At 39.2% G+C, this 19,300-nt stretch overlaps 1 protein-coding gene across 3 annotated transcripts in view; it reads left to right on the forward strand.

The window, feature by feature from the left end:
• atp13a3 (ATPase 13A3) overlaps positions 1-19,300 on the forward strand; it is a 53,508-nt gene that overhangs the window by 11,420 nt on the left and 22,788 nt on the right. For all 3 annotated transcript variants that reach the window (XM_034217741.1, XM_034217743.1, XM_034217742.1), the window contains exons 2-7: positions 3,188-3,268; positions 9,317-9,403; positions 9,502-9,675; positions 17,852-18,067; positions 18,396-18,466; positions 18,729-18,812. In XM_034217741.1, coding sequence (XP_034073632.1) covers positions 9,353-9,403; positions 9,502-9,675; positions 17,852-18,067; positions 18,396-18,466; positions 18,729-18,812 — 596 coding nt within the window. In that variant the 5' untranslated portion in view covers positions 3,188-3,268; positions 9,317-9,352. The remainder of the gene's footprint in view (positions 1-3,187; positions 3,269-9,316; positions 9,404-9,501; positions 9,676-17,851; positions 18,068-18,395; positions 18,467-18,728; positions 18,813-19,300) is intronic.

Raw genomic sequence — 19,300 nt, forward strand, 5'->3', positions numbered from 1 at the left:
TGAACTTTCACCTAGTTTTTGCTGAAGACCTGACATTAGCAACTTCGTTTAATAATAAGGAAACTATGAATAGTTCAACCTATTACCTCTATGTAGAAATAATATTTCTCACCCAGGGTGTTTTAATCTTTCTCAAATTGGTATCAGCTGTTTTTCATAGACTGTAACCAATGCCCCTTTTTAATCCAAGAGCATGTGGCCTGACTTAAAACTTTTGATCTGTAGGATTATTGCTGTTTTCCCAGCTCTTTCTCTCGATTTCTTTCGCTGGAGTGGAGCTCACATACAGACTCCTAGATCTGTTTTCCCGTCCTCTTCAGCTCCCTGATCTCATCCCTGTAACTCCCCTGTCCTCTGCATTGGTCGTATAGCCTGTAGGATCAGCAATTCTTCTCACTTGGTTGTGAGTGTGTGTATGTCATCTCAAAACATACCTGACTGACTACAATGCATTTTGAGGATAGTGCCCTGGATTATTTGTAAGAGGTGTGGATGTTTCCTCAATCTATAGGTGAGTTTTCCCAGTTGATTAATTCCTCTTTAAGCTTGAACTGAATTTAAAGTTTTAGAAGCAAGAAACCATTTAATTCTGTCTTCCTGTTGTTTTTTTCACCCTGCCTATTATTTCAGTTGCAGTTGTTGTTGCCTTGCTATATGAGCTCTTTTATGAATACCTTTTTGATGCTCGTTTTCTTTTTAGGCTATTTGTTAAGATGTAATTGTTAAATTGATGATATTATCAGTTATGGTGGGCTCTTATACCATGGCTGTCCCGACCCCAGAGGAAGGGCAGATACTCATAGATTCTTAGTAAGGCCAGTGGTCACAGTGATAAACAGCTTGATTGGCCTTTGACGGGAAACAAAGCTTGGCTATAATACCCCAAGAGTAGGAGGGGAAGTGATAAAGAAAGCACATTGAGTTCAGAGCATGATGGAAACAAACCGCGTTTTCCTTCAAATGCTTCCATGAATTATAGACTTATGTCATTAGGTCATGGCTCATTGTTCACTTTTTCCTCTGTGTCGGTGTGTTGAATAAGAGGACAGAAAGGGAAAGGATAATATATCTACTCTCAGCTGTACTGAAGATATTTATTTGTATACTTTTACCTCATACATGTTAAGTGTCTAGTGCTACAAGAGGCTCAGGCTCACATGTGAAATGTGTACAGATAATATTTTTAGCAAAACAATATTGAGACACTTTAACATCCCTCATACCATGCAAGCATTGGACTTGAAGCATGACTGTGTGTTTATGCTACTGTTGAGTCTAATGCATGACTCTTTTGACTATCAGTAATATCATAATGTGACTCTTTTATATCAGCCGTCCTTCACCTGGAGGTTTGGTGCTACTGTAATCATTCAGAATGTAATTATTTAGAAAAAATAAAGAACAAATGTTAATTGTTTCCCAAATCTCACTGCTGTTTAATCACTGGCAACGGTCCATTTGCAAATTCAAAGGAATTTATGACGGTTGGTTGAAAGCAGTTGATGATTTGGAGTAAGGCAGTTCATAGTACACTCAACTAAATGAATCATTCATTGTGTCAACAGGTAGTCATATCATAATACATGTGTGATTGGCCTGTATAAAAGCTGTGCTTAATAATAGAATCACATGCTCTTAAACTCATAGCTGTTCATGTTTCTAACTCTGTTGTGGTTTGATAAACATGTACTCGGCGGATATTATATCTGACAACTTACAATTCCTTTTCAGGAACTCTGATGATCGTCATGTTTAATCTTGTAGTTTGGAGAAAAAAACAACAGCTGCGTCATGTTTCTTCTCTCCAAAGCCAGCTTTGCTTATTAATACAATAGCAGACTAATCAAATGAGAGACAACAATGTGGCTTTAGGAAGGGCTGGAGGACTCTATAAATATCTGTGAAGTCATGCTGACTCTTAGAGGCCCCCTGAGGGTCCTCTATATTCCAGTAAATACAGTCCTGTCATCCTTATGTATCATATTATGGCATTGGCATTGGAAAAGGACAGAAACAACAAGCCTTGTGAGTGGATTTGAGTCAGGAGGAATCACCTGACAGTTCTTCCATATACTGCAGCTATTTCGGTATGAGACCGTGATCATTTGCTTAAGGCATTGCTAATTATTAAGCGCAAGTAATTACTGGCAATAAAACATAAAACAAACTGGTCCTGAGCGGAACAGGATTATCAACACAAGTCTTCAGGAGACGTTGGATACTGTACAGGGAGATCTAAATCTGAATTTGACCCTTTTTAATGCGAGTAGGATAATATTATGTCTACAAATCTGCATTTGTACACATAGACTTGGTGTTGGTACCTGAACTTCCCTGTAGGTTATTTAATGATGCTGATAGTTTTCAGATTTAATTCCAGACTGTTTTCTCATTTCTATTTAAGGGCTCAATATAAAATGCAAAGCATATCTATGATTCAGTTTAGCAAAGGCTAATCCAGTATATAGCAATTTACAGTGCTAACTGAGCTAACAGTGCAAAGGTCGGCAAAAGTCCTGACAAAGCCAATAGCGTAAATTAACCTAAGGGAGAACCGGATAGTGGCAGTTACATTTCTGCAACAAAGACACATGGGTCGGGACACATTATCAGCTTTATCTGCTGTCGGAGCCCGCGAAGAAGAGCAGCAATTAGCTAGCCAGTGGGAAACACACAGGGACTCGCATGCCCTTACATGATGCATGGACAGCCAAGCTTGTCTATCAAAACAAGACACAGAGAAGCTCAGATTGTTTCACAAACTGCGAGTTTGACTTCATTCTCTGCTGAGGATCACTTTCTCCATTCTAAACATAGCGAATAGTTGTTTGCTATAATAATATTCTGAATGACAAGAACCTTATTTTTTTCTATTTTTTTTAATTACAAAATCTTGTTGCTACCTGTAGGTGAAACCAAATGATGTTCAGTTGTTTGTCAATTGCATGCATTAAATGCTCTTCAAAACATTAAACCAGAGAACACCTTGGAATGTGCATTACATTACCTGGTAATAGTTCTGCAGATGCTCAATACACATTAACCATCATTGTTTTTCCCCTCTGGATGATATGTTACTGTTTTGGGAATGTCTCTCTTCCCAGCGTATCACAGTTAATTTAGAATAAAGGCCTGAAGTTTTGGAAAGCTGTGTTTGTAATGTACAATTGTGTTTTTTCCCCCACAGGGTTCCAGGTTGCTGTGTTGAGAGAGCAAGCTAACTGCGGGAAGGAGAACCGCCTGGGGCATCGTGTCCCTGGCTTTCTAGGTAGGGACCAACCGCAAACCTGTTTTTATTACGCTTGTTGTGGAGTTACAGCCTGGAAGAGTAAACGATCCTTAGTGTCTAAATTAGACACATTGTTGAAAGGAACACGTGCAACATCTTTGATGCGACTCAGTCGTACACTCATTAACTTTATCCAAATATTCCTTAAACTCTTGTTTTGGGCTCTTACCGGGCTATTACTGTTATTTATAGCTGTTGTAGTGATCTGCTATTATTTGTAGACACATCATCCACAGAACCTTCAAACAGACACCAGACATAAAGGCTGAGACTCTCCTGGAGCTGATAGCACTGCAAAAATGCTATAAAACTTTGAGAAGTGACTTGGCAGCATCTAATGGCAAACAACATGTTCTACTCCCCATGAGTACAGCGCAGGGCTCGACATTAAGGACTGCCCGATGGCCCGGGGCCATCTAGTATTTAGCTCGGGCAATGAAGCCTCACCTGCTGGTTGCCCGATCGGGCAATCTATTATGCCAGTATCATGCAGCTCGCGGATCCAGTAATGAGTGACCCGACAGTAAAACTAAACATATCTATAACTAGTTCAGGTAGTTTGAGAGGTAATTAAAATAGCTATGTGTGATATTCTAACCTGAAGTGTGTGTTTTGTCCGCTCACCGCTGCATGTGATCATGCAGAGCTGCGTGTCGACTCGTCAGCAGCAGCTGATCTCTCTCTCCCGTCAGATTAGACTTCACTCGCGTTGATGTCCATATCGATCAGATCCAGCTAGTTCTAGCTAATGATATGACTACCTGCTTATTAAAAGACACCTAAACAATAAGTGTCGCTATGCAACTGGGTGAGGCCACAAAGTATAGCGCAGCATTATGCATTTGTTTACATGCCCACCGGAACCCCGAGGCATTACCAACAGATCAACGCACAATCAACCCACACAGGACATCTCTTTCTCCACATTAAGTGTTAGACATTAGAATTGACTATTCATGTCTGTCACATAAGTGGCGCAACTGAAGCGGTATTGGGCTAAAGGGAAATTATTTTGACCGGACATTTTGACCGAAGAGATTTAGATTTGCCGGCTAACGGGAACTCTGACGTCGCCATTTTGTGTGCTTCGCGGATGCGCTCGGCTCCTCTCGACTGCTGCTCGGTCAGCTTCCGGATGAGGAGGCATTCGTTCGACCAATTTACAGTAGATAACATTACAAACATTTTTAACAGGGGCCATAATAGTGTAAATAATGTTTGTTTTGGCAGTTATAACTGAATGTAATGTTTTCTACTTTTTTACATTTGGGAAGGCATTTGCCTTCATCAGATGGAAAGTGTCTTGACCAACAACTTAAGTATTTCTTACAGCTATGCAGCGCATGCAAGCGAGCAAACACAAACACAAACAAGAACAAACAAACAAGCGAAATGAAGAATACAATTGAAATTGTACAATATAATATTGTGGTGGTTCATCTTATAATTCAGTCTAGAGAATGCACCAGACAGCATCTAAGACCTGCAAAAATCTAAATGTTCTAGGGGGAGGCCCCCCAAACCTTTCGTGCGTCATTTCGTCCGCGCGCATTTTTCAGGGAAATCTCTATTGGGCTCAGGGCCATCTGTAAATTAGCTTAGATGGCCCACAGGGCCATCTCCCAAAATCCTTAATGTCATGCACTAGTACATTTTAAAGACAGATTAAAAACCGAAAACCTCCTCAAAACATAAAACCTTTTCACCAAACAAACATCCACTGTTGTCACACACAGGTTTTGGAATAGTAAATACAATTTAATACTGCACTATAATTAGAGGATATAATTTCACTGGAGGAAATGTACTTATTGCAACAGTATAAATATAATCATTGTGCTACATCCCTTAGGTTTGCCCATTAAGAGACAGTTCTATTGCATGTGAGGGGTCATTCAAGGCTTTTTGGATGTACGATTGGTGAGGGCTAGGGAAAGATGTCCTCTTATTTGTTTTAACAATTGTATTTATTTATTTATTTTTTCTTTCTCTGATGTACATTATAATTGCAATTTTGTATAGCCGTGTTGTGCGACAGTACCCTATCCTGACACTTTTGCACAAATTCCCCTAAATGAAAGTATAATTGTATCTCCAACGTGAGTTAAAGTGTAACATATTACTACCTAAGCCATAAACAGGGTTAACATGTCCGGCTCCTTTGCCATTAAGTTTAAACTATGGCCTCCTGTCTCTTCGGAGCCTGTCATTATTGGACACTGAATGATTTAGAAGGTTACTACCCTCTTTCTTCTATGTAATGATTCCAACTTAACAGACTATGTAACACTTTTTGGTGACACTAACCACAAGCTTGGTACTTTTTAAACCCTTTTTGAGTGCTATCTGTTAGTCACCATGGCAGGACAACCATCTTGTAAAAGAGTGTGTGCATGATGCACTGGTGTCGGCATTTCCAGTCATAGCAGGTTTTGGGGAGGGATTGTTCTCGTTGCACTGCACCCTCTGCATAGCGCCGGCCAGGGGGCTGCTATTGTAAAATACTAGGAAGGGCTTGGTCCTAAGCAAAATATCCCGCTGTATGCCAGGGAAAAAGTCCACCCGGGTGCAGCTGGCAGATAAAATCAGAGTGTGGGGGCAGTGATACAGGATCAGTGGGGGCTGTAGCAGGGTGACCCTATGGTTTTTGTATCATTCTTTTTTATTTATTTGGTGTACTAGCCTTTACACCAAAGAACACAGAGCACAGAGAATGGCCATTGTTTTTCAATGGAGAATGTAGCTATACTTTCTTAAACATGTATTGGTACTTACTGCCAGCATTTCTTGTTCAGTTGTACTGTAAAGGCAGAGCACTAAAGCAGACAGACTGGTAGAATATATTCTAATAATAATAATTTGGATGTAGGGCTGTCTCAATATACTACACAATTATCCTGGCCAAAACGTCTCACAATACCAATATTTTTACAATATTTACAGAATACTTAAAGAACTTAAAATCATAAAAAATATATATTAGTTACAGTTATATTTTACTTTGTTTGATGTGCAATTTGTCGCGTTCGGCACATTTAAACAAATGTTCTGTATGTGTGTGAGGCGTTCGGTGAGACAAAACGGAAAGAAAAAGGAATTGATTAAAGAGGCTTTTATTTTTAACACACTTTTATAATACATGAAGGATTAACATGATGACAATATTTTGTTTTTAAACTACTACTGTTATGGTCAATTCCGGCATATTGTAACACTGCCTAATTTGGAAGTAACCAGTCAATATTCAAAGAGAATATGTAAAAGGAATGAGACCTTTTGGTTTCTATTCATAGTTTGTATGATGTTTGTTGCTGAAAACTTGAACTCTATTCAAATCACTAGTACATTTATTTGGACTATTGGATCAGAATTCATCCAAAAAGCTACAGCAATATTTACAAGATCACACAATCACGCTATCAACTCGACCATAACACATTTGAATACGGTAAATAGTATTCCTGGCAATAAATGAAGTTTGAAAAGAATGAAGAACAGTACCACCTGAAAGGTAGTGCACGCATGTATGGTGTAGTTGAGCCTTGCCCTAGGTCAGGGGGGTCAAACTCAAATACACAGTGGGCCAAAATAAAAAAATGGGTACTAGTGGAGGGCCGGACTGGTTCAATGTTTATTGCAGAACTTATTGAAATGAACTTATTGCACATATTAAACCCGGAACTAACAAAGCTTAAATTATTGCCTATAAAAAAAACATTAAACATTAAATAATCAGTTGCATTCAATTCTTATGGCTCTATTTGCAGCTTTTCCGGAGTCATTTCTTATGATTACATTTCTCCATAGGCCAACAACAGCTTAAACAAAACTATTTCCCTCAAAGAAAAAACCAAACATGCCCCGTTATCTCAAGAAAAAAAGTGCAGAAGGAAACATCCATTGAAACTCAGTGTGCTGCTGTGATGCTAGTTCAAGCCAGATACTTGGCATCTCATCTCGGGTGCAAGTTCATCAATGTTTGGGCTCAGGCTCTGAGCTGAGGAACCCCTCAGGATTGAGTGAAGGTGTGCATGCAATATACCGGCGGGCCAGAACTAATAGTAATACAAAATTATTCTGCGGGCCGAAATTCAATCCACCACGGGCCGGATTTGGCCCCCGGGCCTTGAGTTTGAAACATGTGCCGTAGGTCAACAAACACAGACAGACAGACAGACAGACAGACAGACGAGGCCACTATAAATAACACCAAAACCAAACTTTCTGTACTGTACTTATAAAAATTCAAAAACTCAAATTTACCCAACAGTTTATATGAGTTACAACCGGCTCAAATTCAGATCCATGAGATGCTGGCAGTTTTAAGCCCTGGATGAGATGTCACCCGGAAGCCCAAGTGTAAGCAGCTCCTGACCACAAAGCCAGTAGTCTAATTAACCTCTTACACAGTTTGCCTCCACACACATTCAGCTTCACTGGATCTCCCTGTATAATACTATGCTAGAGCACAATGGAATAAAGCAGCCTGCAGAGTTGGTTCTGCTATTGGCCAAAGAGACAGTTTGTCTGTAACACAACTGGTAAGAGATTGAACATATTTGTCGTAGATGCTCTTCTGAGTCTATATAAATGCAGCATAAAATATAAATTGTTAAGAGTCAGTGTGCCCTCCATGGTATCTGCCTGTTCCTTGGAAACAAGTGGGAGGAGTTCATTGGTTGATGACTCAGTTGTTCTGTGTGTGGGTGTGTTAACAATCTTTGGGAGTGAACTTAGGTTTTTGACAATTAGCAGCTGTCTGTGAAGTGCTGTGCATTCTTGTAGTTGGAGCAGTTCCCATGTGCTCAAATGAACTATTGACCTCTGCCAGCTTTCCTGCAATGTGTGTCCTCAGACAGTTATACCCTCCTTTGTTATAGCTCTTTCCCCACAGACAGTTAAAGGGTTCAACTTGGGTTAAATAGGTGGAGTTCGGAAAAAAACATTTTGATCTCTGCTCACTTTTTATTGACATTCATGTGCTTTTTAGACAACATCCGTCTATGGTAGAAAATGTACGCTTGTTATTCACATAGTTATAGGCCAAAGCAAAGACTGGAAAAGTTTCCTCATGCCTAAGGCTTTTAGAAAGATTGGTTGGATGCATTCACTGGTGTCTGATATGCCTACAGACTTATTTTCACTGCTCAAAGACTTTTGCAGTAGGACAAGATGTATTTCAGACCTTTAGCCAATGTACTTGGCTCTCTTGTGGACAGATATTTACAGTGTGTGGACAATTGACTGAGATTCTCTCTTATCACAAGACTCTTTTCTGCATTCCATCTACTGTAGGTATTTGACTAAACATAACTCTGTATCTATAGTAGATTACTTACTATGGACAAGTGCTACCAACAACCATTCAAAAGATAGTGTAGGTTGTGCATGGGGAAAGGAGAGTGAATGTTTTAAAAATACATCAAATAGAAGGGAACTGACACATTACCACTTAACACCTGCTGAATATTATAGACTGTGAACACCGGGCCCAGGTGTTACCAGAACCCACTGATGACCAGCATGTCAATCCAACAGTTGGGTGAAAACAAGTACACTGTATTGATAAATATTTGTATTAGGGCCTAAGCTTGTCAAGATGATAACGTTATCGGATTATTGTACGACACATGAACATTAATTATTGTAATTATGGATTTAATACTAGATTTTCATTCCAGAATTGATGTTAATTGGCTTGGAAACAGTGATGGTCCTCAATCCTTTCAGCTCCTAAACCTCAACCATGAAGTTATTTGTAGTGTATGCATGATTTTGCAACCACAGAAATGTAGTGTTAACTGCATAACATAAAAACAAGCAAATGATTATCTGGAGTTTTTTCTCTGCTTCTCTATATCACAAAAATGTGATACATTTGTTAATGAGAAATACCCAGTATTTCCACACAAAACTCACTTATCATTAGAAAGCCTCTTGTGACCCTGTGGTGTGGAGCCACTGTTTTGATTTGCGGTTGTGGAGCTATATTGTTTTCCCACACTGTCCACTCTGTTTTATTTGCAGTGACTAAAGGAGGGGCTTGGCAAACTGTTGTGCAGCATGGAGAAAGAAGACCTGAAGGTCCTCAACAAAGGGGAAGAGGAGGAGCTGGTACGGCTCTCCATTTAATTTTACATTCGTGAACATTTTGGAATTAGTGTTTTTTTTGCTTGTAAGACTTCTCCCCCTTTTCTCCCTCCACCCTTTAGGAGCTGCAGGGGTACCGTCTGTGTCGTTGGCGGCTGGCCCTTGTGGGTCTCGGGGTGCTGTTCACAGGGGGCTTCCTCCTCCTGCTGCTCTACTGGATGCCGGAGTGGTGCGTCAAATCCACCTGCACCCGCACCACAGCCCGCGATGCTGAAGTGGTATTGCTGCGCTCCACGGTAGGTAGAATACACAGCTACAATAGTTAATGAAATACTTGGACATTTGATTTTGTTTCAGTCCTTGTAATTGTGAGTATTGGTATAAAAGAGCCTACGCTGTATAGAAAACAAGTGGTCCCTTTTCAAATTGCACTTTCATTCATTCATTTATTATTATTATACATCTATTTCAGTTATTTTAATAATAAAACAGTATCATGAGTCTATGCAGAATATTTAAACCTCAGCTTTTAAAGCTGTGAATGTACATTATTTATAGTATATGTTGTCTAAGCAGAGTAAATAGAGCCTGGCTGATCCTACTGAGTCACACCAGCAGAAATACACAGATAATTTGCCATGTGTCAGCCCATGTGTTCATACAACCCAGTCTCATGGCATTTCGTGTTCACCAACACGATTTTTAATCTATTGATTCGTGTTCACCAACACGATTTTCCCCTTTTTTTTCGTGTTGCACAGCACGATTTTAAAAGCAATGTATTTCTACTGGTAATGTGTTTCGTGCCTGCAGCACTTCTTTTTCTCCGGTCGGGTCGTGGAAGACCGGAAGCTGTGTGGTTCATAAAAACATGTTCTTACTCAATATCAAGCCACAATTATTGCTTTTATTTTAAATCATTTAATTTCGGACTTTTGTTGCCGTCTGTGAGGAAAATAAATGGGGCTCAGAGCCTCAGGATACTGAAATCTGTATTTTTCAATTTTTTTTCCTTCTAATTTGTTATTCTTTTCAAAATAACACACTGTTATTTACTCACCAATAACACACAATTATCCTTGCTTTTATTTATTGGTTTGATTCCATAATCTAGGCCTTTTTTGGCGTCCGTCAGGAACTGAATTTCAAAATAAAAATAACCGGAAACAGACGTAGGCCTGTAAGGGACATTTCGAGCATCATTGCGATTGTCAACATTTCTGAGTTTAGGATGGCCGAAGACACTACACTACCCATAATCCCCAGCTATCGTTTAGGACTACAGTCCCCGTGATTAAGGAGTGGCAGTGCGCCAAGGTTACAACGAGCGTCAAACAGCTGTTTGAAATGGAACGAAACCACGCCAGACTATCCAAAACTAGAATCGAACGCCCCCCCCAGAACTACACCCTTCGCAAAATGTTCTATGGGACATCTCTACTGAACGTTTTCGTTTTCCCCACAATTAGAAGTTGCCAGTATTAAACACATTGGTGTTATCAAATGTAAAACATATAATTAATAAATGGGTGAAAATCGCTTGTGTCCATAATGTGCAGCATTAATATATCACGCAGCTCATTGTTACTTTGTAATTCTACTCCACTACAATTCAGAGGTTAACCTGGTATTTTTACTCCACTACACTTATTTGAGTTACTTTGCAGATTCTGATTAATGATGTGAAATATAAACAACCCTTAAATCAGACTTTAGTTACAGTAAAATTCAGGTAAGGTGATTGTCAAGTGCCAACAATCAGGAGAGATATTTGATAGTTGGTGCTTGAGAAGACTAAACATGTATCTGCAACTGACATGAATGGAAACGAGTAATAAAGTATATTCATTACTCGTTATTCTCTACTAAGAGTTAATTAAAGACTGTATATTATGGCTATTTTGCACATCCCTTTCAAGATTTCAAGATTTTCAAAGGTTTATTGACATAATCATATACACAACTACGGTGTATGCAATGAATGAAAATCTTAGGTCGCAGGTTCCTCAACAGTGCATTACAAGACATCTATCAATATGTGTGTACCTCCACCATTAAACTGTCATATTCTGCACATTTCTTATACTATCTACATTAGGGCTGTGCATCTTCACTGGTCTCACGATTCGATTCGATTACGATTATCCTGTCAACGATTCGATTCAATTCGATATCCCGATGCATCACGATTCATACCAATGCGTTGCATCCTCAATTTTCTATATTACTGCACATGGCTTATTTTTCATCAATGCATACATGCAGTAAATACATATGAACTCTCTTTTTATTATTTAGAAAGTGCTTCAGAAATCAATAACATAAATGTCTTGACAATCAATCAATGTTTATTTATATAGCCCAATATCACAAATGTTACATTTGTCTCAGTGGACTTTACAGTTTGTACAAAATATCAGTATGACAATACGACACCCTCTGTCCTTAGACCCTCACATCGTACAAGGAAAAACTTCAGAAGAAAACCCACAGTTTAAAGGGAAAAATGGGAGAAACCTCAGGGAGAGCAACAGAGGAGGGATCCCTCTCCCAGGACGGACAGACGTGCAATAGATGCCATGTGTAAATTGAAAAGATAATACATTTGCAACATAGGTAGTCCAAATGTTTGGAAATGCATGTGTGTATAATAGGAAGATGAATCCACGAGGATATCCATCCAGGACCTATAATCCAGGACCACAGCCACGACTCAAGATCCAGGGCTCGCGATCCAGGACAGAGGAGCGCAGGATCATCCATGACTCCGGATCCCGGGGTATATAGACACCAAAAAGAAAGACATTTGGGGAAGCTGGGTTAATCGGAACATGAGAGTACACAGGTATAGACAGAGAGAAGGAAGAAGTAAGATGTCCCCCGACAAACTAAGCCTATATCAGCAAAACTAGGGGCTGAATCTAATCAGCCCTAACTATAAGCTTTATCAAAAAGGAAGGTCTTAAGCGCACTCTTAAAAACGGATAGGGTGTCTGCCGCCCGAACACAAACTGGAAGCTGATTCCACAAATGTGGAGCTTGATAAGAAAAGGCTCTGGCTCCCATTGTACTTTTAGAGACTCTAGGAACAACCAACAACCCTGCATTCTTGGAACGCAATGCCCTAGTAGGACAGTAGGGTATAATGAGTTCTTTAAGGTAAAATGGCGCCTGCCCATTAAGGGCTTTGTAGGTGAGAAGAAGAATTTTAAATTCTATCCTGTGTTCTATAGGGAGCCAGTGTAAGGCAGCCAGAACAGGAGTAATGTGGTCCCTTTTCCTAACTCTGGTTAGTACACGAGCTGCAGCATTTTGAATCAGCTGAAGCGACTTGACTGACTTCTTGGTACACCCTGATAATAAAGAGTTACAATAATCCAGCCTTGAAGTAACAAATGCATGGACTAGTTTCTCTGCATCGTTTTGAGGCAAAATATGCCTGATTTTTGCAATGTTACGTAGATGGAAGTAGGCGGTCCTTGAAATTGATTTTATGTGGGCGTTAAAGGATAAATCCTGATCAAATATAACACCAAGATTCCTTACAGTTTCACTGGAGGCCAAATTAATGCCATCCATAGTTAGTATATCCTTAGATAATTTGTTTCGTAGATTCTTCGGGCCAAGTACAATAACTTCAGTTTTGGTCGTGTTTAACATCAAAAAGTTTAAGGTCATCCACGTTTTTAAGTCCTTAAGGCAGTCTTGAATTTTATTTAGATGATTAATTTCATCAGGCTTGATTGATAAATATAGTTGAGTATCATCCGCATAACAATGAAAATGTACAGAATGATTCCTTATAATATTGCCTAACGGAAGCATATATAATGTGAACAAAATAGGTCCGAGCACTGAGCCCTGTGGCACTCCATGGCTAACTTTGGTTTGCGTGGAAGATTCATCATTGACACGTACAAACTGAGAGCGTTCAGATAGATAGGACCTAAACCAGTCTAAAGCAGTTCCCTGTATGCCAACTAAGTGCTCTAGTCTTTGCAATAAGATATCATGGTCGATAGTATCAAATGCAGCACTGAGATCGAGCAAAACAAGAATAGAGACACGTCCCTTGTCAGAAGCTATTAGAATGTCATTTGTGACTTTAACCAGAGCTGTCTCTGTGCTATGATGTGTTCTAAAGCCAGACTGAAAATCTTCAAATAAATCATTGTTTTTTAAGTAATCACACAGCTGTTTTGCGACCGCTTTCTCAAGAATTTTTGAGAGGAACGGAAGCTTGGAAATAGGTCTATAATTGGCTAAAACCTCTGGATCGAGGTTGTGCTTTTTAAGAAGCGGTTTTATCACTGCTACTTTGAATGATTGTGGAACATAGCCTGATAATAAAGACATATTCATAATGTTTAATAAATAAGTGCTAATTAATGGAAAAACTTCCTTCAACAGCTTAGTTGGAATTGGGTCTAACATACACGTTGATGGTTTAGAAGAGAGAATCATTGAATTTAATTGTTCAAGGTTTATGGCTGAAAAGCATTCTAGTTTACTATCTAGTGTAATATTAGAACTTACGTTTCCGGGAGCTGTTGATAACACTATACTGGTCAAAGGCAAGAGGTCATTAATTTTGTTTCTAAGAGTAACAATTTTATCGTTAAAAAAGCACATAAAATCATTACTACTGAGTGCTATGGGAATAGAAGGCTCAATCGAGCTGTGGCTCTCTGTCAGCCTGGCTACAGTGCTGGAAATAAATCTTGCATTATTCTTATTCTCATCTATTAATGAAGAGTAGTAGGCTGCTCTCGCTTTACGCAGTGCTTTCTTATATTCATTGAGAGTAATATGCCAAATTAAACGAGATTCTTCAAGTTTAGTGGAACGCCATATCCTTTCAAGTTGTCTCGACTTTTGCTTTATTTTGCGGGTTTCGGCATTATGCCATGGAGCTAATCTATGTTGTTTTATTTTCTTCTTTTTCAAAGGAGCAACAGAGTCTAATTTTATTCGCAGCGCATCTGTAGCACTATCAACAACATGATCAATTTGGGGTGGTGTACATTTTGTATAAGTTTCCTCCCTTACATGCAGACATGCTATCGAGTTAAGTATTGGTGGAATCTCTTCCTTAAATTTGGCTATAGCACTAACAGGTTTCTGCTGCAGGAGCTTTTGACTAATGCTTTGTAGTCTCGTAACAGTACTTCAAAAGTTACTAAGAAATGGTCGGATAAAGCAGGATTATGCGGTTCGACTAATAGTTGCTCAATTTCAATACCATAAGTCAGAACAAGGTCGAGAGTGTGATTATAGCAGTGGGTTGGTTTATTTACACTCTGACAAAAACCAACATAATCTAATATAGAGTTAAATGCAACAGTAAGGCTATTTTTATCATCGTCAACATGAATATTAAAGTCACCTACGATAATTACTTTATCTGTTTTAAGAACCAAAGTTGATACAAACTCAGAGAATTCAGATAAGAATTCTGAATAAGGACCTGGTGCACGGTACACTGTAACAAATAAGATTGGCTGCAAAGTTTTCCAGGTCGGATGCGTAAGACTAAAAACGAGACATTTATAAACCAAAATAAATGAATTGTATAGGTCTAGCCTCCCTATATCTGTGTGTGAAGTTGTTCCATCCTCAAAAACAAAAAAATAATGCTTCTGCAGTCTAGCTGCAGCTTCTAGCAATGGTCTTCTGTTCAAAAAAGGACACTGAATGTCCTGAATGTGGCATCACACACAGGACTTGAGTCTGAACACAGCAGACAACAGGAGTATTTACAACAGCATATACAAACAAAAATAGTGCATGTGGGTGCACACTTACATTCTCTGTCTTACTGTTACATAAATCCCATGAATGTATGAGATTAAATTAGCTTCATCATATCTCAGTGATTAAGTAAATAATAAAGTTTCTATCGGGTCACTATCAGCCTGTCACTCATTATTTTCAGTGAGTGGGTGGGGTTTGGAGGAACGGAGAGGAGACGGTGATCACGGAAGCTTTTTTCCTCCTGCCTTCACAAACTTTACACACGTATATATCGTCTGAAAATTGCTAGAGGACATTCATACTTTGCAATCCAAGACTTAATTAAATCCACCAAAAACCTGACATGATTGTAACGCGATTATTTTTGAAAAACATAAATCCCTGTGCCGCAGCGACACGGAGTGATTCAGAGCGGGTCCTTCTGCTGTTGGTTCTGGACTGGTGGTGTTGTGTTGGTGGATAAAGCAGACTGCTCCGTGTTTGGTGTTGCTGTGCCGCTGTCACGTCTGTTCCCTGATCTCTGCGTCACCGACCGATTTGATATTAAAGTGACAGGGAAAAAAAACGTTATAGTAAAGTCGCAGCCGGAAATTCAGGAAGCAACGTTACTACGCTATAACCGATTATCTTCCGTCACTGCATCGAGACCGAATCGTCCACGTCCGCATCGCAATGCATCGTAGAAACGATTATTTTCAACACCCCTAATCTACATACATAAGAGTATAATTCATATGTATAATATCAGTTAAAATAAGTGCTTCAACATAGTTAACATTGCAGGAAAGCAATTATGTTAAGTACTTTGTCAGGCTTAATATTTATCTTTTGATACCCCCAAAGTGTTTTTCTTATTTAAAAGAAGACCTTAATCTAAAGTATTATTTAATGTTTAAATAAAGGTTAATTCGTTTTTCTCTTTTGCACCTCCTCCTATTAATATCTTTGTACATCCTGCACTAAACTGTTTTATTGTAGAGATCACTTATAGTATCTTCTTGATTTTTTATATTCTATATTTCTATCACAGACCTTCTACTTTCCCCCTATGAAAGTATGTACTCTTAATATTTTTTTTATCAAATATAACTCATAAAAACAATAATTCAATAACCTGCTTTAACCACTAGGCGGTGCACACAAGGTACACACAGCCATAATAACTTTGTATTATTAGTGTAGGACACACACTTATGTATGTACAACATCTGAAGATGTGTAGTTTTATTCATGCTTTCACATAATTTTACAGCATATTGCTATACTATTTCAGACTCAGTATTTACATTCTTATATTCAAAGAAAATCAGTAATATCTTTAAAAACTACAAGTCATTTTATATCAGCTGTGCACCGTTATGGTGTAAATATAACCTATCTATGAATTAGATCAAATGTAAAAGTCAGCCGAATTAGTGTTGATACTGCAAGGAGACGTATTGTATGAAGAGAAATTGAAGATGTTGATATATTTATGATCCACGTCAAGTATTCAGTTTCGGCGGCATTTCTTCAGTTTTTCCAAAGGTCTTCTCATCAGGGCTCTATAAATAAAGAACTACGGCAGATCTGTAATATGTAATGCAGCCGAACCGTGTATTACAATGCCGTTATGTGATGACTTTCAAAGAGAAAAGCAAGAACACTCGGAATTAAGTATTTTATTCTTTTAAAATGTTTTCCGGATTTCATATCATATAAACACCAAATCCCAGCATGCATTGCGGCTAAAACATCCAATAAGCGAGCTTAAACCATAGCTGAGGATCTTGGGTAATCACTCGAAATGCCTACGTCTGTTTCCGGTTATTTTTATTTTGAAATTCAGTTCCTGACGGACGCCAAAAAAGCCCGAGATTATGGAATCAAACCAATAAATAAAAGCAAGGATAATTGTGTGTTATTGGTGAGTAAATAACAGTGTGTTATTTTGAAAAGAATAACAAATTAGAAGGAAAAAAAGATCGAAAAATACAGATTTCAGTATTCTGAGGCTCTGAGCCCCATTTATTTTCCTCACGGACGGCAACAAAAGTCCGAAATTAAATGATTTAAAATAAAAGCAATAATTGTGGCTTGATATTGAGTAAGAACATGTTTTTATGAACCACACAGCTTCCGGTCTTCCACGACCCGACCGGAGAAAAAGAAGTGCTGCAGGCACGAAACACATTACCAGTAGAAATACATTGCTTTTAAAATCGTGCTGTGCAACACGAAAAAAAGGGGAAAATTGTGTTGGTGAACACGAAATGCCATGAGACTGGGTTGGTTCATAACACCCATGTGTGTCATTTGTGTCTTTCCTCTCTCGCTGTGTTGGTCTCTTTGAATGTGTCTGCATTTTTATTTCCTGTTAATATATTATATGTACCAAACCTATTCTGATTTATTGAAGAATGTTGCCACTGACAACTCTTTTTCAATAAAATATATTAATATCGCAATACTTTGATCATCGGGCCATTGGCTAAATCCCCATTGTATTAAACCATTTGACAATAAATGTTGACTTAGGAGACATACATAGTGTCTTCACCAAATGCAGATCAGTATTTGAAGATGGATAAATAAGGATTGATGCTATGTCTGGCCACCTTATGTTCTTTAGTGATGCTGCCTTTATAGAAATGACCTACTGTAAGTTCAGCAGAAAATGTAGGTCAATTTGTAATAAAAAGTCCATTACAACAACCTTGCCTGTATTTGTTTGACCAGGATGAGTTCCGGCGCTGGTTCCTGGCCAGGGTACGAGTGATGCTGGCCCCGGGAAGGAACCCCTTCCACTGCCTGGAGACCCAGACCACCTCCCCTTCCTCTCCCTCCTGCCCCTTCTCCTCCCCCCCTCTAGCCAACGGACACACCCCCCACCCCTCCGATGGCAACCCCGACCAGGAGCTCATCAGAAGATATGCCGACTACCAGCCCACACAGGTAGGCTCAAACTCCACAGTATACAGTATGTACACACACGCTGAACACACCGATGATGGAAACCATAAACTGGCTGCCAAGCACATATCAGTGTTTGTTTTTCCACAGTTGATCAAAGTATTACAACGCTTTAATAATGTTTAATCACATTCTATATTCATAGTGATGCTGCAAATTGTCAAACATATGTTACATAAAACTGAATTCTGCCTTACCCTTCTCTTTCATGCACATTTACTTATTGCCTTTTAGCATGTGGATAGCAATACAGTAAAAGTAACATGTATCCTTTCTCCCTGCTTTTCCCTCTTGTATTTCCCTTTGCTAGATCCGCTACTTTACCTTCCATAGCACAACTTATTATTGGAGCGACGAGGTGCAGAATTTTGGTGTTTTAACGTAAGCATTCTTTGGATATTTACAGAAATGTTATTTATTCCAGTTTGTAGGCGCTACTGCTTCTGAAAACTCCTCCCTTAGAGTAAGCTAAATTGAAAGCAGATGAATTATAACTCTATCTGTAATTATGTTTTAACTTGTAAAGACCAATACATTAACATCTGAAATCCTTAACCTTTTACAACTGCAATAATTATTAGACTTGCACCATTATGTGTAATTAAAAGTCTTGACTTTTGCCCCCCTGCATTGACCCCTGCAGCGGCCTGGAGGATTTGCAGGTCAGCTGCTCCACCCTCCACTCGGAGCACAGTGTAGGCCTGACCAGGAACCAGCAGGAGTACAGGTACAGCTCACCTGTCTGAAGGATAGGTGGCACAAACTAACTGCAGTCAGACTTTATAGACAGGGCTGCACATAACTGGTGCGCTGGTGGTTACACGTTTCATTTGCCCTGTACGATGGGCGCTGTAAGTGATGAAAATGGGGGATGTTGGCTTATCTGGCGCCCGCAGCTCACAGCCAAAATGCGAGTGAGCGTGGGAGAGAGGGAGGGTTGTTAGGGCTGTTGTTATTAGAATCTGGTGCTAGCTGCTCTAACGGATATAAGAAGAAGATATTTCTACAATGATGTGGAGGGAGAGTCCTCTCCAGTCAGACTGAGAGGTTGATACTACAGCTCAGTGAGGTAAAGGACTCTGAGTATTTAGATAGTTCACTTTAGTCTAAGTTCAAACGGTTTGGTCACAATTTATGTAAACACACATTTCCAAGGCACTCCTTTATAATTATTGGGATACACAGGTTTGAAATCATTCCAATGTATACTATAGG

The sequence above is a fragment of the Gymnodraco acuticeps genome, unplaced genomic scaffold (assembly GCF_902827175.1).
Source record: "Gymnodraco acuticeps unplaced genomic scaffold, fGymAcu1.1, whole genome shotgun sequence".
NCBI lineage: Eukaryota > Metazoa > Chordata > Actinopteri > Perciformes > Bathydraconidae > Gymnodraco > Gymnodraco acuticeps.